The 26,685-nt window shown below is 39.0% G+C and overlaps 1 protein-coding gene across 1 annotated transcript; it reads left to right on the top strand.

The window, feature by feature from the left end:
• The first annotated feature begins 125 nt into the window (after positions 1-125).
• TMEM156 (transmembrane protein 156) lies at positions 126-26,685 on the top strand. The gene is made up of 7 exons (XM_074155164.1): positions 126-225; positions 4,410-4,691; positions 6,160-6,489; positions 9,202-9,309; positions 12,463-12,564; positions 18,142-18,249; positions 26,666-26,685. Exons 1-7 carry the CDS (start codon positions 126-128, stop codon positions 26,683-26,685), a joined length of 1,050 nt encoding a protein of 349 aa, XP_074011265.1.

Raw genomic sequence — 26,685 nt, 5'->3', positions numbered from 1 at the left:
AAAGAAAAGTCATATTAGAAAAAGGAAATGAAGAGACGTTATTTTGCGTAAAGTCTGCACTAAGTTAAAAGCTAAACCAGGAAGGAAGTTGACACCATTATGCTAGGTGGGAGTGCTTCAGTGACATGTGCTTGCTTTTGAGAAAATCAAAACTCTTCAGATTAGTACTAGGAATAATTACCATGTTCATTTTGTGTTTACCTGAATTTTTCAAAATCCATGAAGGTGAGTGATCAGCTTTTAAAATAGCCTTTTATTTATTCTGAAATCTGATTGCAATTGAAAAGTTGGCATTTGCTTACCTAAAAGCGATGGTGAGGATGCTGTACTCATTTAGACTTTGCAAAGCATATAGATTTTTTTCATTAGATTTGTAACCAACAAAGTTAATTCTATGTGGCAATTTGAAAGGAGTTTGTCATTCATTTATGTACACTGCAAAATTTTTTGGTAACTATTTCCATGCAACTGTATTTTTACTATCTTCATCATGAAGAAAGTAGTTAAAGTACGTGTGTTCTTTTATAGCAGGTACTCATGTCTTAAAAAATAACTTTTTTTAAGCTTCTCTACTTAAATGCCTATAAAACCTTGTACAATTCCTATCTGATATGATATGCTGCCTGTGAAAGAGATACGGAGTGGTAACCTGACAAAAAGTAGAGCGGAATAGGTGTAACTGGGTGAAGCAAATCTTTTAATATAAATCCCAAATACATCTTGGTGATCCTAAAGGTCAATACTGGATTTTAGATGAATGCAAAATATATGTGTGTAAGTTAGGCATTCAGTGCTTTCTTATAAATCCATAAATAAATTAATATTAAAATAAGTTTTGTCACATCCATTCCTAAGGAAGCTTTTGGATAGATGAATGTTATAATAAAAAGCATCCCTTTGACAAATGGTGTGTGTTCCAGGCATCATGAGATAAATTATTTATGGAGCATAATTTTCTGGGGAAAAAAAAATAATCAAAATATATCCAGATTAGGTTACTTACATTTACATTTCTGTTTTCATTAACCACAATGAATAAACATGACAGTAACTAGAATGTAATTTATAGATTTTTTTTTTTTAGTCTATAAATGAACAAGCTTGGTAAGCTGTCATAAGTTTTGAATACCATAAAATTGATGAGTCGGTTTAAGCTGTTGGAACAATTAATGGTTTACCTCCATGCAGAAGTAATCAAAGTATTTGCTAGCACAGACTATGCAAATAAACAATGAGATAACTATTACTAGAGGAAAACATTGACCTTACTGTCAAACATCAAAGAGTAATCGCATTTTTCCATGATAACTTTCCTAGATTGCTCTTATTGGAGATGCTTTATGCTGCAATAGCATGATCACTGCTATTCTGATATTTACATACAATCTTAATCTCAGCATGTCTAAAATAACATTGTGAAGTGTATGAGCAGAATTATATTTGGAAAATTAGAATCATTGTCATATTTTGGATGTTCTAAAAACCATGTGACTATATAACAGACTGTATAACAATGTCCGAATTACGTGAGAAAGTCAATATGTTGAACTACTTATTTTGAAAATTCCAAGGAATTTGGGTGTCTGGTTCGTTGAAAGCCTTCTGTTGGAAACTGGTTTTATTTCAGATTTTGTAGCAAAACTAAAATGTATAGAATTTCCTCTCGATGTTTCAAATTGCTGGTTACTCCATGAGGCTTCACCACACAGAGTTGTTGTTGGAAATCTTTGTGGTGTGAAACATAGTCACTGTATCTTCACCTGTGAGGGCCTCCTAAATGAGTGGCGGAGACCTCCTAATTCCACAGGCTTTTCCAAGATCACGCTAATGTTGTGGGTACTTCAGGTTTTTAATATAGCATCTGAAATGGCAGGCAAGCAAAGTATACAGATAGAAGTAAGTGAAATCTGGATGTTTTATCACAGGGGAAGTTCCAACATTTATTTTCATTCCGGAGACAGAATAAAAATGGAAATTTCTCATGAAACAGAGATTTAGGGGGAAATCAACTTGCGAGAAAACAAGCCTTTAAAAATTTATCAAAAGAATACAGTTCAGCGTTGCCAAAAGTGAGATGTTTCCCTTCTATTTGTAAAGCAACCCACTTGTTTGGTTACGAGCCATTGAACCTTTAAACTGCGTTGATTCAGAGCAGGAGGTTGTCGCTTTGGAGTCTGATGCTCTCGATCCCACTCCTGACCTCTGGGTCCACCTACTTGATGGAGTGTATCTCCTTTAATCTATCAGTTGTGTATTCCCCAACTTGTAGTATGGGCCTTGTATCTCTGCAATATTGTGTGACGACTATCATTTCTGTAAGGAAGCGATGAAAAATGGAATTTTATATACTGCTGAATTGATTCAAAACAGAATACCACAGATCACAGAATCACAGAATAACAGAATCTTCTTGGTTGGAAGGGACCTTTGAGATCATCGAGTCCAACCACAAAAAAAAAGAAAAAAACACCAAAAAACAAAACAAAACAAAAAACCCAACCCCAAAAAAACCCACAACAACACCAAAATGAAAAAAAAAAAAGTCAAGCCAATCCAAAATGAAATATTTATGATTTTCTTAAATGGGAAGCAAGATTTTTACAAATTCTGATCTTCCCTGCAAATAAGTTCATTTTAATGCAATTGGATTTTCTATGGAAAAACGCCCTGTAAATAGAGGCTTAATAAAGGCATTTCCTGAGCACAGAACTCCCTAACATTAAGCATAGAACTAACGGATCTTTAACTATGAAGCAGTTTCCTAGAGACACTTTGCATGGTTTCATCTCCGTGATCCTCTTAACACGTCAGGCTGCTGTGTTCAGATCTCACTAAACCCTTTCCATGTTTCTAATGGTGTTTACATTTGGGAGGGTGTCCCACAGACCTGCAGAGACCCCTCTCTGTCTGCCATCCCTCTGTAACCCACTGGGAAAGTCTAGTCTTTCTGCAGCCCTACTTACAGTGTTCAACAATCTATATGCCTCCCTAGAAAGTCTTAGTGGGAGGGGTACAGTAGGGAATTACCATTAGCTGACCTTGAGTGTTGGAGCGGTGGTTTTAGACTGGTTGCCCAGACGCAGGCCTTGCTGTGAGAGCAGAGGAAGCTTTCGATTTCTGCTCCTGGCTCGTCTCCACAGAGAAACTCTGCACAAAACGCCTCCTTCAGCTGGAAGAATTTGACCTCAAGAGCCTGCTCCACACCTGGCCGCGTGGGTCAGATCGTAGGTGTTTTGAGGAAAATGTTTTGACTTGCCTCAGGGAAAGATCAAGCCCTAAATTTTGTCTGACATTTTTCCTTTTTGTATTAAAATGACTTCTTTTCTTACCTGCATAGGATGTGTATTTTACATTTCAGTTTATGCTGTTTTTATAAGGAGTTTATGACTCTCTGATGTGGTGTTAGTAAAAGTGAAGATAATTGACTTTGACATTGGATTTTGGATTTTATTTCTGTATCCTGCCTGAAATCCTTCACTGAAGCGTTTCTGAGGTCAGCCTGCTGCGATGTGAGCACAGGTGGCCTGTTGAAGCTGTCAGATTGCAGCTGAGCACTGGAGCAGTTAAAGGCTATGTTTTTCTCCATATACATAAGGATTTATGAACATATTACTCCAGTTACTGATAATGGGCATTAGATGCAAAACTTGCTCTTCGCAGAGATGGAAGGGTACTACTAAAATTGGAAAGTCAGCTACAAAACTATAGGTTAGTGCTGCATCAACTTCAGCAAGTGGTTATTTGTATTCATAAATACATATTTCGTGTTGAGGTCCCATAATTTTTTTTTCTTGTTGAAAAAATATTTAAAAGTTAACTCAAGTAAAAATGCATGATTTATACAATAAAGTCCTACTTTAATGTGGAAGGCAGCTAAAGTAACACTCATTAATAATTAATTCTGTGTGGTTTTTGCTACTTGCCAGAACTGCATTAATGTACTCTAGCTACAGTAATTTGATACTGAAATTTGACTATGAATACCAAAAGTTTTCGTTCTGATTATAGCTCTTTTACAATATAATTGCACTGGTGCATTGCAACTGCACAGTTCCAGGGCTAAGTTCCCCCTCCAAACATGAGCGCTTTCATCTTCTTTTCAAGTATGATCAAATTGGAGCAGCTTTGAAACAGGAATGTGACTAGAGACCACCATAAATTCAAGTTAGTATTAATTACAAGAGATTTCATACAATACAGCAATAAAATCCAGCACCGAGGTTATGGGAAGACTCCGTGCTTGCTTTCTCTCACTTGTTGATGCATTCAATGTGCTGCCATAACCCCCAAGAAAGTGCGTTTCCTCGTTAAGATGGGTAAAGGTTCTGTCATGTGATGCTTCCATGTGCGTATTTGTCCATGTGTCCTATGAGAATGTCTTGCTAACTCTTTTTTTTTTTTTTTTACAGCTAACACTGTAATTGTGTCATGCATGGATACCTGTTCATCCAATAACACCACTTTTCCACTTTGTACTTTTAACAATTCTTGCAAAAGATCAGTGCAACAAAGAAGAGAAAACCGGCCTATTTTACTGAAGGCCACTGTAAACCATCCCAATTTCCAACATATTCCTTGTATTTGCCAGTCCTTTGGAAAGGAACAACAGTCTCGTACTAAACACACAGAGTGTGAACCCAAGAGAGATGTGAATGTTGATCATGAAGGACCACAGTTAGTAGATAAAAAAAGTAAGTAGAGGAAGAGAAATACTTAATTTTGAAGTAGTTAATTACTACGTAAAAGATATGTTTTTATATGGTAGTTAAAATTATGATTATCAAATCTATGGTCTTTGCAAATCTATGAACAACGCTTTTTTTTCAGCTTGTCTTTGCATGGCTAGAAAATGCAGGTTTTATGCCAGATTCTCAGTGGCATTCATTCCTGGCTGCCAGTGAAACATATCAGTAGCAAAATGCTGATTTATTTTCTTTGAGGATCTTGTATAAAATAGTGAATGGGGGGGTGTCATTATCTTCAGGGTCTGCAAGGAGGGTGCTGTAAGAAAAGAGTGCCTTATCCAGCAGCCCCCTGGAATATTTCTGTTACAAATTTGGCCTCTGTCATCTGGCTTTTATGAATGCTCTTATATCCCCATCTTTATTCTTTTAATCATGCTAAATTTTCTAAAATATTTCACTTATTTCTAAGGAGTTGTAGTTTCTGATCAGTTTTCACGCTGAACTTGCTTTTAAATGTCATTGCAAAACTCTACATGTTGAGTAGATATTATATGATGATATTATGTGATGATAAGTTGTGAGCAAGTATCTGATGAACTAATTTGAAGAAATACAAGAAATAACTATTTTTGTGTTTATGGTCTATGATAGCCACAGCTGTGTAGTATCAGAAACGGCCAGAATGTTTCACAGAGGGCAGCACTGGCCCACCAATATAGAGAAGAGTTCAGCAACATCCACATCTTTTCAGATGTGCCATATACACTTGCAAAGTATCTGGAAACTTTTTTGGGATGCGGATTCTTCTCAATTTTGCTTTCCTAACATCATCAGCAATAGGGGCAACAGGCCAAGTCCTGAAGATAAGAAATGCAGTTCTTTTCCAACAGCATCATTTTCTTGTTACAAAATAGCTGTCCTAACAAGTATGGAAAATAGCAAAACAAAAAATACATGGACAAACTGTTTATACCTATACAACTCTAACACTTTTTACAGTTTCTTGCTTACCTATGTTTCTTGTTGACATTGTGCAAGTCTCAGTTTGTGTGGTTTGAAGTGAAACAAGGACCTTCTGCAACTTACAACAGATAGACTAGATGTGCACTTCAAATCTCTATCATCATATGGCTTTTACTTGGTTTTTATTTTTTCCATAGCCTGATTTTTGTCTCGGTTACCTTTGACAACAGACGACAAAACAACAAAAGGCTGAAAAGCTCAGAAGCTGGTAGTAAAGCAAAAAAGGGGCCATAATTTGCAGGGGAAATATATTTTGCATAGATAATAAATACTCTTCAGATCTGTTCAGAATAATTTTACATGGTATCCTTTTGTCTATTTCATCATAGTCAATAATGTAAAAGCCAACTGTATGTTTTTGCAAATCAGACCAAGAACTTATTTTATTGTTCTTTTTGAGAGTTGTTTCTGTCTACCACATTATATATTTTTATTTTATTTTAATTTTTGCTTCCAAAAGCAAAAGGCTCACTTGAAGTGAAAACAGAAGATGTTATTTATTTTTATAAATATTTTAATTTCACTACGGTTTCTGAGAAAGAAGAAGGAGACCATAATACTTACTACGGGCTGGAAATCCACATCAACAATTCTGTAGTCGGAGGAAGAAATACAGCCGAAGAATACCTAAATCATTCCTGTCTAGTGGCAATGATGGAAGACCAAAATGACTGCATAAATATTTCACTGCAACTGGAGTCTTATGTGGAATGTAAGTTACAAACGAGAGTCAGAATGAAAATCAAACCAGAAACAGTATCAGTCTTGCAAAAAATCTGCAGTAGGTAGTTTGCTGCTTTCAGCAGCCATTTGGGAGTATTTAAGTATTTCACAAGAAGAGAATACAATTTTGATCATCCCTTAGTAAAATACCATCTTTAGTAGGCAACTGACAGTTTTTGTAGTGATTTAAAGCAGGTTTAGTTGTGGCTTTTTTTTTTTTTTTCCTAGAAGCAACACAGCAAAGTAAGTGTCTGTACATTTTTTTTCTTAACAGTGACAGAAATTGCATATATGACAAAACCTGGAATTACTTTTTTCCTCTACCCTCCCTGATAATGGCATAACCCTGTTGTCTTGGAGGTAAATAAAAAAAATTCCTGTTAACTTCAGTGACAGAAGAACCAGGAGACAGGTTTGACTTTTCTTAATGTTGTACTGCAATATCCTACTATAGAGCCTTACTACAGTACACTTAAAAGAGAAATATTCGGCTGAACTAGGCTTAGTTTTCCCAGAGGACGCCCTGTCAGGTTTTTAAATTTCTCTTTGTGCTGCAGGAGTTTTTTGGCTGATTGCCTGACCGTGGTCAGGGCTTCCAACCCATCTATATGCAATGCTTGCCATCTGGGAATTGCTGAATTATTACATTAATTTAGTTTTGTGTGGCAAATGCATTTTATGCTGTACCTTTGCTAGAAAAATGTATGTGTGTTTTGGAGTTGGCTAAACCTATATTAAATATGTACAGCTAAAATCCTAGAGAAGAGAGGGCAGCTTAGTTTATTTTAAATAAGTAGGTCTAGCTGTGAGAGGAGTATAGTTTGTAACTGGCCCTGCTAACTTGTGTGTTATGGTTTGAAGAACCCACAACAATTTATTGTCGTTTAGACAGTTACTCTCTCACCCAATGAACCCTCCCCACCTGGGAAGGGGATTCGGGAAAAAACAAGGAAATTTGGGAGTTGAAATATAAACAGATTTAACAGAATAAGACTAAATAATTAACATTAATAATACTAAAGAACCAATATTGATCCCAATACCAATATAAAATATACAAGGATTATACTCAGCCATTCTATCATTGGGAAGCTGTGCACTCCCAGCAGGGACAGCAAATGTGGGACACTGTGAGCGCTATGGCTTCGGGAAGAAGGGAAGGGCTCAGGGGTCTGGCACTAAGGCAAGAAGTTCTTAGGATCACAGCCGTCAGGGAAGAGAGAGAACTTCTTGGCAAATTTTCTGATTTACATTGAATGTGATGCTCATGGTATGAAATAATCCTGTTGGCCAGCTTGGGTCAAGTGCCTGGGTCTCACTCCTCCTCATCCTTGCACCTGGATAACTTGCAAACACTGAGACCCTGAAACCTGCACACCATAGCTGGCTATAAAGTAAATATTTTCACAAATTCAGACACTGGAGTGTTCTAAAAATGCAGTTTTCCCTAGCATTAGAAGAGACCTTACTGAAAAATAAAATTACTGAAAGAGAAATTAATCCTGTGTTGCTCAAGCCAGGATATTGTGTCAAAACTATGAGCTAACCACCCCCTTTGCTAATGGTGATTTATCTGGGAAGCAGGTATCTCAGATTAACAATAAAAATTAACAACGCATCTTTTTTCCTGTTTACTTCAAAACAAAGCTAGAGAGGTGCTCAGGGCTTTGACTAGGCAAGGATGATATACAAGTCATTACAAGTCACAACAAGATGGGGCAGAGTACTCTGTTTGAAAGGAGCCTAAATGACTGTATGAAAGATATTTTTAGTTCTGTATTAGGAGGGATGAGCTGTGCTTACCTCAAAGAGCCATGGGGTTACTGGCAGTTACCTCATGATTTCTCAATGGAGAAGGTACGCAAGAGAAGTTGATGTAGGTCTAATTATGCTATTCTAAGTCAAGGAAAGGAAAACAGTGGTTTGGCTGTAGCCTGTAATTTGATTTTATATGAGTCATAGTAACATAGTTGGTTTTTAAAATAGTTATTTGACAATGCAAAGGTATGCATTAACGTGCAGCTGCCAAACAAGTTTGAAAGATCTTTTGTACAACCAGGGAGGAAAGTTCCCCACATCCTTTCTCTGTGGTATGTAGTCCTGGCTTGTACTGGTTACTGAACTAATTCCCTGCGGAATGTGGGTGCATTTCTGCAGCAGCTGTTGTCCGAAAGAGCAGCCTACCTCCTACACCCAGTCCCACGCTGATTCTCACCCAAGGCAGCTTTGGTTAAAAGAAGTCCCCAGGGGGGTCCTGTTGGTGACTTTTTCTCACTTTTTGATAAGAAAATTTGTATATGTAGAATCTTACTGTTACCCATATATGAAGATGAACCAGGAGGTAGAGAATGCCAGTACAGGTCGCTGTTGGACAGTGGACCACTTCCTTCTGTGCTCCATCCAAACAAAGAGGAGATAAATATTACCCTTGTTCTATCTTAAATCTAAATGTTGATCTTCAAAACATTTTCTTCCTGACTGAATTGCATATGAGTTTATATAAGTAGGAAAAGTTTTCATTCGCTTAGCTACATACAACTATTTCAGACATGGGGAGATACATACAGGTGAAAATGAAGCTAAATTCTAGATAGGAAACTATTTCAAACAACAAAGAAGGCTGAAAGAAAAAGACATAATCTTCTATTTTGTTTTAAATTTTCATCTGTGGCGATAGGCATGGTCCAAAAACCTACCAAGATTGAATGTTCTGCTTTCCTCTGCCAGTGATTTCCTGCTTCATTTTATCTCTTCTACATTTTATGGACAGATCCAATGTGTATGGCGAAGATCATTTGGCTCACTATGATTCCAGTGGTTTTTGTGTTTACTATTTCAGTCGTCATCTACAAAATAGTCCAAGAAAATGAACAAAACTGTAAGTAACAAAAAGTTAATCTGAGTGAATTTACATTTCTATGCAGTGAAAAATGTATTCATTTACAATAACAAAGCTGTTGATTATTAATGTGGTTCAGACACCAGTATTTTAATTTTAAGGTAGTAAAAGCTTCTTATAGAGGGACTGGAGCACTTGGATGATTAATACTATCACCTCTCACCTCTGAATTGTGGATGCAAATCCAAGATTGTTGATGGTGAATGAAATATGGGTTTTTTTGACAGATGCTTGGTGACCTATGATCCTTAGTGATGTGAACTTCTGATTTCAGACTGATTTCAGTAGATAAAACAATTACAGTTGAACCTTATTGAAGGTCTTAACCAGAAATGCCAATGACCAATATAAGCAGGTTGAAGTACTCTTCCCTTCATGAAGATGATTCATCTAGGTCATGGTCAAGAAAAACTACAGGATAGATATGAGGAGATACGCACTCATCTCTCTGTCCTAAAAAATGGTTATCTAAATTCAGCGGTGGTATAATCCCATACAGGTCAAACAAGCTGTGCCTTCTTAACCCCAGAGCTGAATTAAGCCCAGGTAACATTTCTTCTCTTTGCTGTTATTTCAGCAAAGAAAATATTGCTGTGATTGTACTATTGACTATTCCAAGTGATTAAAACTTTGCTATGAAAGAACTTGTCCTTAGTTCAGAGACTGAAACAATTGTTTCTAACAAGATGCCTTTATCAGCCAAGACAGGCTCTTCCTATGCAATTCAATTAGGATACAGGCTGAAAGCGGGATTTACAGTATTTCTTCTAGCAATATACAGTGGAGAAAGCAAGAATAAAAGTATAGGAGTCCCCTGAACTTGAGACTTTTGAGCAATCAAGATGAAGTCCTCTGCACAAAAACAATGCAGAAAATTGACCACTTGTCAGCTGCTGGTCCTTGTTTTTCATTCCAAGTCAGAGGCAGGTACAGGGAGCACAGTCCCTTTCATCAGTGTGAAAAGAGCGTTACTTAACCTGTTACCTGAGATAATAGCTCTTCGATGCATTTCACAGCAATTTCCTGAGACTTTCTGCCTGCGACAGCCCTGAGTGGGCAGAATGCCTCCGGGCAACCAGCATCTAGTTGCTGTTGCCAGGCAGATGTCCATTCCCCATGTAATCCAGAGCTGCCGAATGGGGACCTTGGTCACAGGGGTAATAAAAAAATTATAAGCCATATCCATTCCCCTGATCATCCTTACGGGATCCACAGGCAGTTTTGTAATGAAAGAGCAATAGGAGTCTACCTTTAATCATAGCTGAACAGAAGGAAGAAGAGTGCTCACACACAAAATGTTTCTGTGAATGTTTTGCATAATGTAAATATTTTATACATATTTTTTAATGAATAAGCAAAATAGTTACTTAAAATGGCAAATCTGTGCCTCCCCACCAAATGATTAGAGAAACTCCTTATGAGATTGTCTTGGTTAAAAGGCATGATCTTTTGCTAGACCCAAATTCTGAGACCTATTTTGTATATATAAAAATCCCACAAAGTGTAAATTAGGTCTTTATAAGTGGGCTATTAAATGCTCTAATTTAAAGGACTTTTATTTGTAATTTCAAAGCTACCTATAAATGTCATGAGTATGAATTTCTGTGCTTTGAGTCATAACATCCCATTTTTAATGCAGAACCGTTAGTAGTGATGATTAATGATTTACTGCCTTTATTCTTTAACATCAGTTTTCTATTAAATGCAGTTTTTTCAGAATTGTCATGGACACAAGCAGAGAGGAAAAGATGCTCTTTTGAGGCTTCTAATTACTGACTGACTTCTAGAATACATTTTCTGTTGATAGTGAATAGCCTTTTTATTAATTAAATTGACAATATATAACATTATAAACAACATCAACATGTTACTGACAAAAAGACAACCACACAAAAATCAGATTTAAGGGTTCTGTTCATTACATGCATATATTATGATGCCACCTTTAATTGAAAGTCTACATACTGCTTTTTTCAGTTCTGCCCAAAGAACACAGCATAATATTTCTATGCGCCTAAAAGAGCTGCTAAGAGTTTTTATAGTCAAAATTCAGTTAGTAGTTTTTCTTTTAGTTTCTGAGCATTACTGAAAGCTGTTAAGAAATATGGAATTATTAATTTCCTCTTGAGACCTTCCAAGACATTCTGCTAGGCAGACTTTGAGACTCTCTGAAACATTAATGAAGTTATTTCCATGAGTGCCTAAAATAAAATATCCAAATAAACTTGGTGGAGGTTACTACCGATCCATGACAAAGGAGCTAAATTAGAAATTAGTCCTTTTGCCTTTTCCCTTCCACTCTTGTCTTACAACCACTTCCAGAGCTTCCCTTGACATCAACTGTTGCAGTACATGCTTAGGGCATCAGCACATTAGATCTCCGCTGGCTAGTCATAAAAAAATCATGACCTAAATAATGCTAATTTAATTAATTTCTTAATGATGAAGGTTTCTAGTGTTGTCTGAAGAAAAATATAAAATCAATTCTATTATGTAGAATTGGGGCAAGGCTGTCATCAGAAGCTGGCTGAGCCCTGAGCTGCTGTCATTGTGGAACAGGGCTAACCATAAGAGCTGCACAATCAACTGCAGTAACCCCACCAAGAGCAGGATCTTAAGAGAGAAGCAGAAGGATGGAAAGACCAAGGAGTTTATGAACTGGGTGCTGAGGAACAGTCAGACGTGTCCAACCCAGCTCTATCTTTTTCTCTGTGGGTGGTGCAGAGGTTGCTCTCAAACTGTGCTTCCAAGGATGAACACCCCACATTTGCAAAGAGTCTGTTGACTTCCTAGGATGCAAGTACCCTCCTCCTTTGCTATTCTACTGTCATCAGTGTGAGTCTGAACCTGTACTGGAACATGTACTTCTTTGATAACCTTCCAGAATTTGTTCAAGGTACATAGCATAGAGAAGGGAAGGAATAATTTGAATGGGGAAAACCTGAACGGAATTTCCAGAAAATTTTATTCAGGAAAATATAAAACATCTGGGCCTAGTTTTCCTCATCAGCTTATTTCAAAACCTTCCTGTTTTTTCATGGAAGGTGTTTAATAGTTTAAGAATAAGCTTTCCATCTAATTAGTGCCGTATGTAATTCTATTGCTGAGGGTAACGCATTTTGTTTAAAACAGATTGTAAACACAGAGTAGCAGCTGTTTCTACTATTCTAAGAAGAAAGAGTTCTGGACATGCAAGAAAAACCATATCTGCTACTAAAATTCATCCTTTTCCTGGTAAGTAATATATAAGTGAAATAAAACCCTAGGAAATTTTTGGACATGAGAAGGTCAAGAAAGACCTTTTAAGTCTTTCCTGTCAGGATGCTTCAGGTTTGTTTCAGAGTTACCTTGATCCTACACAAATTTGATCTGGCTTATGTTACGGAAACATTTCATAAATAAATAATTCCGATGATGAAACTATAAGAACACTTACGTATATCATGTGGGAATGCTTCTCTCAAATGTGTTGTATTAATGACTTTGGGTTTTTTACCTGATTTTAATTTTTGATTGTGTTGTGTGGCACATTTGAGGCTTGGCAGCTGAGAGCTTTGTGTGTGTATGAAAAGTACACAGAGAAGTACATAGGAGCATAGGAGGTTCCACTCAAATATGAGAAAAAACTTCTTCACGGTGAGGGTGACAGAGCCCTGGAACAGGCTGCCAGGGAGGTTGTGGAGTCCCCTTCTTTGGAGATTTTCAAGACCCGCCTGGATGCAGTCCTGAGTAACATGCTCTGGCATGCTCTGGGCAATCCTGCTTCAGCAGGGGAGTTGGACTAGATGATCTTTATGGTCCCTTCCAACTCTAAAAATTCAGTGAAATTCAGTGAAGTACACACTTGTATGTATGTTCTACGCGTTTATGACTCTTGACAAAATCTGCTACCAAAGGATGGAATGGATGGCTGTGGCAGGACTCAGGGAATGACTCTGCTGGCACTTTGTAACCTATTTCTAGGGAAAAATCTCCCCAAAGTACAATTTTCTAGTCTCAGGTAGGAATTAATATGTGGTCTTCTGAGAGAGTAGTATGTTTAGCACAGATAAATTAAATAGCATGGCTAAACTCAACATTTTGGTTCCAGAAATTATGATTTGGTAGCAGATCTTTGTGTGAGGGGCAATTAGCAGCTGTAGCTCTGAGTGTTACTGGTATTGCTGGAAGAGGCATATGCTTTAATAAAATCCATGGATTCTGGTTTCACAAAGGGAGCTCTATCTTTTAAAAGATTGACAGGAACATACAGAACAACAGCTCTGAATGGCAAACCAACCTCCCTCAAAACAGGAACAACTACAAAGCCAGCAAATGAAAAAAATGGTTTTAAATTTGGCTTGGCTTGGGTACCTCACTGTTTGTTTTGTCAGTTCTTCAGGAGTAAGAGGAGACTCAATAATTTCTCTCTACAACTCAGTAACTCATGGCATTTCAATTTTACCTAGGAAAGAGTGAATAGCTCCCTGTCTGTCTGAACTCCCCTGGGAGTATAATTTATGCTCCTCGCTTTTAAAGCACTGGGTACCTCTAAGATGTATTTATGAGCTCATTATTTTCATCCCGCAGGAAAGGAATTATCTTTCTGACATCTTTTGTCTTGAGTCGCTTCACTAATACCATACCTGTTTTATCAGCATGTTCACAATGACATTTTTAGTGTTGTATATCCAAAGGCATTTTTGATGATGGAGTTTTATGGAAATTCAAATCTAGTTTTACTAAATTTTACCGCAGAGAATAAGAATCCCATATTGATTTGTCATTTTTACTTCTAGGTTCCTCCCACTTCAGTCTATCCATTTAACCCAGAAAGATGCTTAGTTGTATGAACTGCTGTAATGGGTTTTATTTTAATATGAAATTCCTTGATTTCACACACCATAATTCCAGTCAATCCAGTCAATTTCCTGATTTATATGAATATAATTAAAGCGAAATCAAGACCATGTGAAAAGAGTTTATTTTTTTCCACAGTTGCTAAGTTTAAGACTTGCTACTGTGATAATGGATTATAAATAGCTATAGATGACTTCTTCAACAGCCCTTGATAATATTTTCATTCTCATTACTGCATAGCTGGGAATCTTGGAAAAAAACATTGAGATCTACTGAAGACAATACAACCACCCTGGAAACACCGTCATGAGAATAAGTAACTATATATCTGAGAGGATGTGACATTATCTCATATAGTTGAAAAGATGTATAGGTATGACTAAAAGGTTATTCAAAGTTCAGAAGGAATAAGGGAAGAAAAAGAAGGAAGTCTGTACTTTGAGAATGAGAATGATTTCCTAGGTAGGCTCAGGAAATTACTCTCTTAATGTCACTGGGGTCCTACAAAAAGATAATTTACAGCATGGATGCTAGTTTTGTGAAACGTCCATGAATCATTACCGTTAAGTCCAGTTGCCAGAGGAAAGGGGGGAGAATGTTTAGTATATTCTCTAGAGCAGGATTAAAATTACAGCCTTCTAAATTCATGGTACTACAAAGGATTAAGTACATACAGTGAGGATAGGGGATCTTTAAAGCATCCTGGTCATAAATGTTTTCTAAACGTTGTCTGTGCTGTTAAGCCAAAAAAGTATGTGCTAGAGCGTGGGCTGTACAAAACGTGTTTTCTAGAGTTTGGATCCATTCCTGCTATTGAATTTATGTGAAATAGTCCCTTGAATGGTATGAATTGACAAAACACAGTTGCCCTTAAATGCAGGCACAAGAGAAAGGAAAGAGTACAGGGTGCTTTTTCTTCAGTGCAAGAAGTGAGTATTCTTTAAATGGCTGATCCATATTTCTAGACACAGAGCATTTTCTTATCAAATAGGACTTGATAATACTAGCACATGGAAAATAATCCAGACAAGAAAGGTCAATTTCTTGTTTTGTGTTCATGACAGAGAATCTTAGGGAGATTCTCACATAAGAGACTTTTATTGCAAGAATTTCTTTGAGGAGCTTTCTCAAATTGAAGAGGCAGTAGAAGAGGTTTTGGAACAACTTAATAAATTAATAATAGCAATTAGAAGGACTAGACAGTATTCCTCACAGTGTTTTAAAAGAACTCAGATAGAAAACTGCTAAACTGTCATGTGCAGCTTACTGCTTAAATCAGCCTCAGTTCCAGAGGAAGGGAGGGCAGCTATACTTACCCTGCGCTTATACCTTTCCCGTAGCCTACTTTCTCTGAACTCCTTTAGTACATTTTCTCCTACTAGCAACTGATTAAGTATAGCAATTCTCATAATGGCTGTATCCTAAAAAAATTAAGCCTGGGGACATGGCACAGAATTACTTGTTGGGAGCAGGCCAATGTGTGTGAATTGTAAATTACATTATTTAAAAAAAAACAAACAAAAAACAAAAGACGTTGCACAGGAAACAGGTTGCATAAATCAGGGCATTTGATGCCTAGACTGAATCTGCCTAGAAGGGTCTTTTCATACTGGAGGTTTCATTAGTATGATTATATGGGTTATACTTAAGCAGGAATTTATATTACTAGAAGTTTACCACTATGAATTGCCATTCAGACCATCTTTTCCTAGCGTAAGAATGGCATACCTTTTTTATTTTTTTCCTATTTTGAAAGCAGCATAAGGTCTATTGGAGGAAGGACCTGCTTCCATTCCTATGCTAGACACGGGACCTGGGACCATGCAGACAGGGAATCCTACTATTAATACCATCATGTTATTACTCTACAGTCTGTGTGGGCAACCTCAGTTCAAATAAAACGCCTTGCTCTTCATTGCTCAAACGGCATATACTTCTCTCTTTTTCAGTCACATTCCATTGGCTCACAGAGTCACAGTTTGGTTCATTAAATTTTAGGATACAATACAGAATTCCTTGACTCATGTGTCTGGCTCACAGTAATGCAAGGTTAATTCTGATGGATGGTAATTTTATAACTCATCCTGAAAGAGGACATTGCAGGATCATGGTGACAACCAGGACTCAGAGAATAAAACCTCAGGGTTTCTGGCCTGCAGTTGTTGTTTTCTGGACTATTTAGACTTTGTGGCATCCACAGCATTTGATATAAGTGGGCTTGACAGTTGTAATTTGCACATAAGAAACAAGAAGACAAATTTTCTCTCAGTCATTTGAATTCCTGTATTGTTTTCTGTGCTACCCTATTGAAATAATAGTTCCTCTCCTACAAGATTAGAGGAAATAGGCAAAATTCTGCCATCTCTCTGATGTGTTGCTACAGCTTCAGGTCAGTTGACAGGTTGAAAATAGAAGCAAACACTGGCTCAGTAGTGTCAGGGCTGCATCCCACTGAATTCAGACTCACTCCTTGTATTCTGCAATACATTTTCTTTTTAGCAGAGAGGACAGGCAGGATACATCTTCTACAGCATCAAATAGATGCAAAGCCAAGACAGGAGAAGTTTGTTTGATCTTGGCCAAGTGAAGCATCACCCGTTTGATTTTAATCCTTCTTAGATAGTTCTTGACATAGATGAATAGTTGTCTTTTCCTCTGCAACTTAGATGAATAATGCTGGGGAAAGCAAAGGTATTCAATATTTAACACAGACTTTCATGTTTCTGAGACACAACATTTCCAGAGAAAAATGTGAAACATTATTACCACGTTGGGTCTTTTTTTGTTTTTCAGATAGGAGGGTAAAATCCATAGGATGCAGGCAATTTTAGGGAGCTTTTTATAGCCTCTGTATGTTTTCAGTAGAGTGCTGATGCACAAGGGGCCATTTCTCTGCTCAGTTTGCGTGCCGGCAGAGCAATGTCACACACAGGCTCTGAAGGGATAACCAGCTTACATTCCCATTCTCTCCAGGTTTGTCCTGAGGGTGAAGCAAGATCAATTGCTATTTTTAAAACTACCTCAGTTTTTCATATTCAGTTGCTTAATTACCAAGATCAAAACTCCACTTTTTAATTGAATTTGTAAAGTAAGAAGCCCAAATGGTATAGTAAGCAGAGAAGGAATGTAGTGACATATAAGTGACATGGTTCATCCTCTTGTTACGAACTCAGTAGAAAACCATTTGTAGATTTACAGAAGTTATGGATGGTCAGGAACGGGATGGACCTAGAGTTAAGATACTACTGTTGTTCTATGGTAGTTCTTTGAAAAATGCATTATATCAGCAACTCTGGCTTCCTTAGCCTGACAATGCTGTTGCTGCATTTCTTCACCTGCTTCCCAGTGAGATGATCATATTGGTATCTGTGGTGCCAGCGTGCTAAAGGCATCACCACGCCTTTCCCTGCTTCTGAGGTGCGTGCTGTCGTCTTCGTTAGCAACTGGGTGACAGCCAGTAGCTCTCCCTGTGTGTATGACAGGTTAGCTGAGGCCACCTCACTTGTTCCTGGGAGGCGATATCTGGGCTGCCCTGATGTGAAAATGAGCCATAAAGTTCACATTCTAAATTTCAATTGTTTCCACTTAACTGGCCAACTGTAGGTTTTTGAATTTTAAGAGACACTTAGCCCCAAATTTGCATGCTTTTGTATTTTCACTACTAGTAAAATTTCCAAGAGCAATATAGTTGCCTACCTTCAAACTGCTTCCCAGGGAGATGTAGGATCAGCAAGTTGTAGTCTCACTACTATCAAGAGGAAGCTAAATACAAAATATGGTTAATACTTTCAGGAGTTCCTGATGCGTATCTGCACCTCTAGGCGATGAAATCCCACTGACAAACTGGCTGTCCACTTCTGCCTTGTGTTCAGATAGGGCTCAGTTATTTTCAGACTTGCAGATTCAATGTTTAATGCTCTGCAGATGTATTTGCTGTTTAATAATATGGATACAAATTATTTTAACTTTCAGTAGTGGAAACCAGCAAACAACAGATTCCACTTACTGCACATACCACAAAGATACTGCCTGTAATTCCTGAACATGAGCATTGTCATGTGGGTGCATCAACTGTAGAAGGTAAGTAAATATCTCACAACTCTGATTATTCTGTTTTGCCTCATATTTTTAGAATTAATACTAATCAATATCTGCTCAAAATAAATTACTACTTCTTCTAGCCAAATATATGAGATGACAAACTGGTAAATGTGTTTTGTGAGAGCTAGGTGGCAGGGAAACAAAATCAATTTTTCTTCTGCTACCAAGACTCATCTATAAACTAATGTGTTAGCCTTTTACACCCTGTGTGTCCCTGAAGGCCCCAGTGCAAATTCTGACACCATTTTTCTGGTGTAGAATATTGTATTCTGGACTTCAGCATTATGCTGACATTTGTTTCTGACAAGGGAAGGGGAAAGAAGCAATTTGCAAATGATCTCTGAAGAGAATCAAGGGTTTGAAATGATCGAATACCCGAAACAAAAGAAATCGACCGCTCTGTCGTTATTACACCGGTCAGAAGAGTGACAAGAAGTTGATTTCAGCTTGGAACTAAAACTCGTCTCCCACTTCTAACTTTCTCCACCCCTTGCACGCCAGTAAGTTGTTTCAGGAAGTCCAGATGTAAGGAAACAAGTCTGAAAAGAAATATGCAATAAGAGCTACCTCTTCCTGGCAACACTTGTAATGCCTGGAAACGGAACAGATGCTACTTGAATAAGTAATACAGACTAATATATCAATTGCATTGACAAGGTTATGGCTACTTGCAAGATTATATTACTGTCTATGGTGAATTTTTTAGATTAAAAGCTTCAGAAGGTCTTTCTTTACATCTATTTAAATTGGATGGAGCTTTATTGAAAACTCAGTATCATGTCTTGCTATCTTTTTAATGCGTTAAAAAAATTGATGCACTGAAGAGCGGTTTGATTTTTGTGTTTCATGTGGAACTATAAACGATGGAGTTGTATGTTGAGAGCAGAACTAAAGAAGAAATTTTGAACAGCACTGCTGACAAAAGATGAGGTAGTGCCATAACATAGTAATAATTGAGCTAGATTATTATTTGGCTTTTGAGAGAGACTAGCTGAGTTACAGGACAGCGTATTATAGTAATTAAAAATACTGACCACTTTTTAAGTGATCTCGATCCATAGGTCTTACTAGGACTTACAAGTATGAAAAGTTGTCATTACTATTCTAAGATGAGAAGTTCTAAAATGCCTCTCAGGAGGCAGAGAAAGATAACATGGCTTGGGAAGTCTGTGACATAGATGAGAGCAGTTCTCAGAACATCTGAGTTCAGCTGTTTGCCGTTTGGACCTCATGAGCTTTTGCTGCATGAGCAGGCCCCTTCCCAGAGCCCCATCAGCCTTTCCATAGGGCAGCTTCTTCCTTTCTCCAGGGCCTTCTCCCAACCACTTCAGTACCAGTCCATTTCTTTTTCTGATGCCTGCCTACTGTCTCTCATGTAAAGCTTTATCTTCCTGTATCCCTGTCTGCCATGTACCTGCCCACCTTGATTGTTTTCTATGAGAAAACCCATTTACTCTTGGGTTAAAAATAAGACATTTTTAAGGCTTTAATAGGATACGTTGCTAAGGGGATGCTCACTAGTATTCAGTGCACTCATTTATGCAGTATTATGGCTGATCAGTAGCATGCTTTGTCCTTCCAGGATGTTGGGTTCACCAAAACTCATATTTTCGAAGTAGGAAAAAAAAAGTTATGGCCCATCCCCGGCAAATTTAACTTCTGTGTTCCTAGAAGTGGGAGTAACTGTTGGGATTGACCTGCTTGCACTCCTTTTGCTTTCATTGTCTTAAGTGTTATGTAATAAAGGATAGAAAGAAGAGATGGAACAACTTCGCAGATCTTTGATTGCTCTGTGAAGGCAGTTTAGGAGATTCAGGACCATTTAGGATGAAGTTATCCATTTCCTTAATCTCTGGGTCAGTGACTGAAAGAAAAAGATTAGCTATCTTGAGAAACCCCAGATACTTTGTCCCAGTGCTGCGGTGTACAGAAGCAGGCTTGTTTTCCTGGTCGTAGCGCAGTCTTCCCATCAGAAGGACTGCTGGCAGCGAGGTGAAAGCGGGATGCGATATGTGGGATTAATGCCCAATACATGAAGTTGTAATGTTACGTGACATTGTGTGGAAAGATTATTAAAGGGTGTGGCTGGAGAAGCAAAACTCAGATCTATATCTTGCCTTTCACCACCTCAAGTTCCGAATAACATTTCTCGGAGGAATACTGTCTCAAAGCTAAGTACTCTGAAAATGGTAAAAGCACTTTCTGCTTTAGTTTTGCTTCACTTCCTGCAGAGAAACACTTCCCCTTCATCTGATAAAGTCAGATTCAACTCGTTACTGCTTGTGTTTGTGGGTGGTTCAGTGGCTAACGACACTGCAGTTACAGGAAAGCTCACTAGCTAGAAGTCCCTTTGATTGCTCAGGCTGTGGAAGGAGAATGCGGTCTGCTTTTCTCATGAGTGCTAGGGTTATCTCTGTGAAGTCTCTAGAATGCTCCTACAGACTAGTTTGCTCATCAGGGAGGAGCGGGCTGCATTAGAAGAGCTGCACATGAACAGCTGAGTACTGAGACTGAAAACGCCAAGATTAAATTCCCAGACCTGACAAAGGCAGTTATAGACTCTATCAACTAGATAAAACCTGATTTTTCCCAAAAAGGATGCACGGTGGAGACAAGAAGTGTGTATCAGGAGCATCTTAATCAAAAAGCATCATCTTTGTGTCACCCTACCTGTTGCTCCCCTGAAGCACACGCATTTCAGACCACCCATACAAGAGCCTCGAAGAAGGAAGGGTTCTAGCCTGAGCTAGAAGTGCAAGAGCTCCTCTGGGGACAGCGCTTAGATCTGCCCTTCTCTGCTTCGGATCTGGCTTCGGTCTTGTTGGCAAGAGTTACTTGAATGCCTACCATGGGTCAAACAGGCAAGACGGGGACAGGCAAACCACTTTTGAGTTATGCTTTCCCTGTTTTCCAGCTGAAGCTGTGCCCAGAGAGAGCATTAACCACAGCCCAGAGTGTTTATTGGATTTCTGTGTCAGGAGGGTAGCTACACGGTAGGTGTGGTAGGTATCACAGCAGCTGTAAGGAGGAGGAAATGGAAAAGCAAGGTGCGCTCTTATCACCGGTATTACTGCTACTCAGCTGGAGAACCTGCTGATGGCCTCAGCAATGGCCCTTCACCCAGCACATTGAAAGCTGAAAGGCCCAACAACATTGTATTTAGCCACAGGAATTTAATAAGCTAAAATCCAGGTTGGACAGGAGAGCAAAGTATAAGGCATATTATTTGCTCGTTGTTCCAATCTACAACAGGTAAGCATTTGTCTTGCTAATGGATGGAGAGAGATCAATAGTCAGTGACATATTGCTACTTTCTGGTGAATTTTTATGTCAGAAAAAAACGTTTCATGTTTTTTTTTTAATGTCTTTTAAATGTCTTTAAAACAATAGTGTTGATCATAGAATGTGAGTATATTGATAAACATATGACCACACACAAGGCCACACACATGTGCATGGTCATGTTTATCAACATACTTATATCCCGTGCATGTTTATATCTATATATCAATATGTGAGTGTGCACAGCGGTGCAGGCACGTGCTCCGTTACTGGCTGTTCATTGGTTACTCTCACACCAGCAGCTAACTCAGCCAATAAAAAAATGTACCAACTTCTGCACTCGTACCTTTGCCAAAGGGGAATCTTTTCAGCGTAGGTCACTTAATGTCTCTGTGTATTTTCATGGTAACTATTATTATTACATTTGAATGCTGAAGTTACGAATCGTCCTCTGTTTCTGCTATCTCTCATCAAACCACCATATTAGCAACCGTCCTGGAAAGAATGAATGAGCCAAGTCTCTCAAGTGCTTTCAGGCAGTCTTTTCTTTACATTCGACAGCTGTAGATGTGTTTCCTTAGTGCTGTCAAAAGGTGACATCAGTTACTGTAAATTTCAAGGCTGCTGTGTTTTTAGATAGGAAGCACAAACATTTTATTCAGGGTGAATACTTGCATCGGGAGGTGATGCTGTTCAGGGGACAGCACTAGAATAAGGCTCTGGAGACCCAGCTTTTTCTGTCTCTGCCGATGATACCTCATTACTAATTTTCACCATGGTAATAACTGTTTATCCTCAGCTAAAACAGATTGTGTAGTGCTTTTAACTTGCAAAGCACTACTTGCATCAACTGGTACTTTTAACTTCCAAAGCGCTACTTGCATTAAGTGTTATTTTTAGCAGCTCTCAAATCTGGGTCTGCTTTTTTTTTTTTTTTTTTTTAAGTGAATACTCTTTTCTGTCCCAGATGAAAAGAGAAAAACAAGAAGCTGGACTGATAGCAAGAAATCTGGGAGAGCAGACCAGAAGGATAAATACTGAATTTATATATCGAAGCGACGCTACTAGCTCCCTTTACTTAAAAAAATGCAGCATGTGAAACCACAAGAGTACTAACATTTCTGAATGTACTTGATTCAATGGCCATTCTCTAAAAACAGGGAGGGCAAAAATTAGAGTAAGAAATAGAATTGTAGAATGGTTTAGGTTAGAAGGGATCTTAAAGATCATCTGGTTCCAACCCCCCTGCCATGGGCAGGGACACCTCCCACTAGAAATAAAAGTGGACAAATCATAGACTCATGGAATTTTGATGTAGAATTTTTTCCTAATATCCAATCTGAACCTCCCCTGGTGCAACTTGAGGCCGTTTCCTCTTGTCCTGTTGCCTGTTACATGGGAGAAGAGACCGACCCTTACCTTGCTACAGCCTCCTTTCAGGAAGTTGTAGACAGCAGTAAGGTCTCCCCTCAGCCTCCTTTTCTCCAGGCTGAACGACCCCAGCTGTCAAATCACCATGCCCATTAAAACACATGTATATATGGTGAACGGCCTATCTGAAGGTGTTAGAGCATTCGGCAAGATAATTTTGCTGATGGTTATCCCTGAAATCATTGTTACGTAGGGAAGGTTTTGGCTGAACTTGCCCTTGGAGGCTTAAGAAAGGCTGTCCCAAGGAGCAACTTCTCCCTGTGTCTGTGTCCTGCCCGTGTGGCAGTCTGTCTTTCTCCAGTGGTGAGGCCACAGGGATGCAGCCAGGCTGGCTGTGCTGGTCTCAGTGGCCTCTTCCCTACCCTACCAAAGCTGCACTTTGATCTTACAGTGATCAGGGCAGAATGAAAACCACCTGCGTACAGCATGAAGGGTCACTGTGAGCCCTCTTCTGCAGTTCTTCTGTCCCCTGCCCGTTAAGGGGAAGCAGCATCGTGTTCTCAAATCAAAAGGAGCATGAATGGATTTCATGGATAACTAGGGGCAGAACAGTGTTCTCTCTTATTTGGGGAGATTAGAGATGGATACAGACCTAACAGTTCCTGGATGAAGTACTGCCATTTTATGAGGAAAGAAAGAAGGAAAAATCAGTGCCTTAAAGAAGCCCTGTTGTGGAATTATTTTTTTTTTGTGTGTGTGTGAAAAGTGCCCGGTGTCATGCTCTGAGCTGTTGTTAGATCAGATTCACACAAATTGGTCACTATTGCCCCAAACTATTTACAGCATCAATCTTTTTGACAGTCAGTGCCCAAAGGACAAGACGAAACAATCTTAGTGTCCTGCCTCCCATTAATTCTCTTAATAAAACCGGTGGACGGGTCAAAGGCTGCATAAAAGCCAATGAAAGTTCCACATCAGCAATTGCCAGTGATTTTTAGCACTCTGCCTTCCGCCATCAGCACTTCCATCTCTCTTTGCAAAGAGCTTTGAGATCCTTGAACACGTTAAGGTGCTTCACGTCTCTGTGTTTCTTTCTGTGTGACAGTGTAGCTGCATAGTTAGATAAGACAAGTTGGTCTCCCGGTGAATATGGAATTTAAGGCATAATCTTATCTTCAGGTGAAATGGCTTATAAGACTGGAACGTAAGGTAGATGACAGGTAAATGACAGGGAGGACGGGCAGGGGAAGGATGTGTATGGCTTAAAAGGTGAAAACCTCTTTCACAGAAATTGTAAAATAAAAGTAGTTGATGGGTCCGTTTCCCCTCTTCCAATCTAAAAGCACGTGGATACGAAACCTGCCGTGTGGGGTGGTTGGCACAAGAGATCAGTAAGTAATTAAGTGTATGAGAGGCTGGTTCCTATCCAGCTACATTCAGAGTATCATCACTGCTGTCATTTTTTAAGGACACCCTCCCCTAGCAATTTAGAAATTTAATTGTGCAGAGTCCAGTCCAATACCAGGAAAATTCCATGCAGGAACACCTAGGATATTACCTGGGCTTTGGCTCAGGCCCCTGCTGCCTTCCTGAAGAGGTCTTTAAATGCAGAACTTTGCATTGCAGAACTTCGTAGCACAAACAGAAAGGGCAACTAAAAATATTCTTTTCCTGCTTTCCCATATGTGATTGTGGCTCTACAAAAATGTTTTCATATTTAAAAGAATCCCTCTCTCATCTGTCTTCGAGCAAGACGCCCACACAAACAACAGAAGATACAAATTATGCAGGGAAAACAGTGAAACTCATAGTTCAAAACATTCTAGCAAAGGCACATACCAAGTGTACTCAGCAGCCAGAGGAAGATTACAGTTAAGCTGGTTTTATAAATCATGTGTGTGTTTATAAAGACCAGTAAGTGTGATTTTAAATTGCTGGGATCCTTCCAATTATCCTTTTGACACTTTTTCTGAAAAGCATCATTTTGGTGCTCGGAAGTAATAGATGAACTGTGCGTAAAGTCATCACGAAACTGGGTGCGGTGCTGCTGAAGGCAGTTCGTACCAGTACTGCCATACTGGGATTGCCAGTTGGCCATTTTTGTAAGACATCATTTTTTATGCTTTCATGAATTCCTGTAGATTACTATGAGGAAAGATTTATGCCCACATGCAGCTTTAAATTGTTTCCAGGACTGTATGCAGTCACTCAAACAGATATTTCTTTTTTAAATATCATGAAAGAGAAGTCCTCCTCTGTTTCTGCTTCCGTAATAGATTCAAGCCTACTATTAAGACGAAAACTCCTCTCAGTGCAGAAGAGCTCACAGACTCAGATTGCTGAGCACATTCCAGGGTACTTGGCACCATTATTGGTCTCTGCATAGAATGCATGCCAGGATGTGTTTCTCTCCAAAACAGGCACTCGGAGGTTTTTGAAGGGGAGCACTCCTGCCTGCTCACAGAACTGGGCTGTAATGGGCACCGTGCGGGCTGTTTAAACCCCCTTGTTCCATTAGCCCACATTAATTTTTGATGCATTGTATCCTGCCTACGCTCGTCATTTTCTAGCTCACTTCAGCAGCTGCTGCCTCCAGGATGATTTCACAGCCAAGGAACGCTTCTTATCCCAGTTCTTATGATGTACAGGGAAAGGGAGACAGATGTTGTTACTGGGCGGGCAGCTACATGAGCTACCAGAACGGGTGACAAGCTACATTTGCTTTTTCACTCAGCGTGAGAGTAAGAAGTACAGAAATCCTGCGCTTTCCCCCCAACCCTGGCATTGTATAGTTCCCTAAAAACTAAGATGACCTCGATCAGGATCTGGGCATTTTCATATTTCAAGGTTCCTCACCACATGCTACTCTGGGAGCTGCAGTCCAAATTTCAAACGTCTCACTGATGATTACTGAGGAGAGTTTTTCACTTAGGAATGTGGGAAAATGTGCTCTTACTTTATTATTTCCAAATTTGTCCTACTGTGTGCGAATATAGTACAGGAAATGCAGTTGGACACAATTATTCTGTCCAGCTGGTGGTTTGAATTGGTCTATTTTTATTTTTTCCCATTAGGATAATTTAGCTTGTTTTGGTTCAGCTGCAGTAAGACCTTGTTAAAACCCCAAATTTACTTTTGAGCACTGCTGCAGGAGGAGCAGTTCATGAAGAGCTGCCCAGGAGCTGACACGAAGCAAGAGATTCTAGAGTGGAGGCAGGTTTCACACAAAACTCTTCTCCCCTCATCCGGCTGCCAGGAGGAAAGACGAGAGCGAAGCCTGCTCAGTTATTTGAAGGAAAGAGATCAATCTCCACGTGCCTTTAAAAGACAGTTCCAGACTGAACCCTGTGTAGATGGAGACCCTCTTCAGAAACCCATTTTGAGACCCCTGAGGGACATCCCTGCCAGAGCACCTCAGCCGGGTGGATGTGGTGAATCCTCTCTAGGGCAGCCTCTGGCCCTGCCCACTCTTAGGTTGCCAACCTTCCCTGGCAGTGACTAAGGTCTGGTGCTTCTCACTGGTTCCTGTGTCAGAATCTTGTGGGGCAGGTACCATTCTTGGGTCTTCTGCTCCAACCTGATGTGTATCCTCTATTTTGTGTGCCACAACACAAACAATGTTGTTTGTGTTTGCAATAAAGAGGAGAATTCATCACTGTGAAAATCAAAAGAATGACATTTAAGATAAATTAGGAAAGACTGCTTTTTAACTGCCTCTTCTTTCTGACACTGTTTTCTTTAGTTTCAGATGTCGCCATATGA

This window comes from Numenius arquata, chromosome 10, assembly GCF_964106895.1.
Source record: "Numenius arquata chromosome 10, bNumArq3.hap1.1, whole genome shotgun sequence".
NCBI lineage: Eukaryota > Metazoa > Chordata > Aves > Charadriiformes > Scolopacidae > Numenius > Numenius arquata.
This window is presented reverse-complemented; position numbering and strand designations above follow the sequence as displayed.

Bases quoted from the DNA above. Each gene is read 5' to 3' on its own strand.
- TMEM156 (XM_074155164.1), top strand. From the start codon at position 126: ATGTGCTTGCTTTTGAGAAAATCAAAACTCTTCAGATTAGTACTAGGA. The intron at 226-4,409 runs GTGAGTGATCAG...TTTTTTTTACAG, and splicing joins ATTTTTCAAAATCCATGAAG to CTAACACTGTAATTGTGTCA. The intron at 9,310-12,462 runs GTAAGTAACAAA...TGTTTAAAACAG, and splicing joins CCAAGAAAATGAACAAAACT to ATTGTAAACACAGAGTAGCA.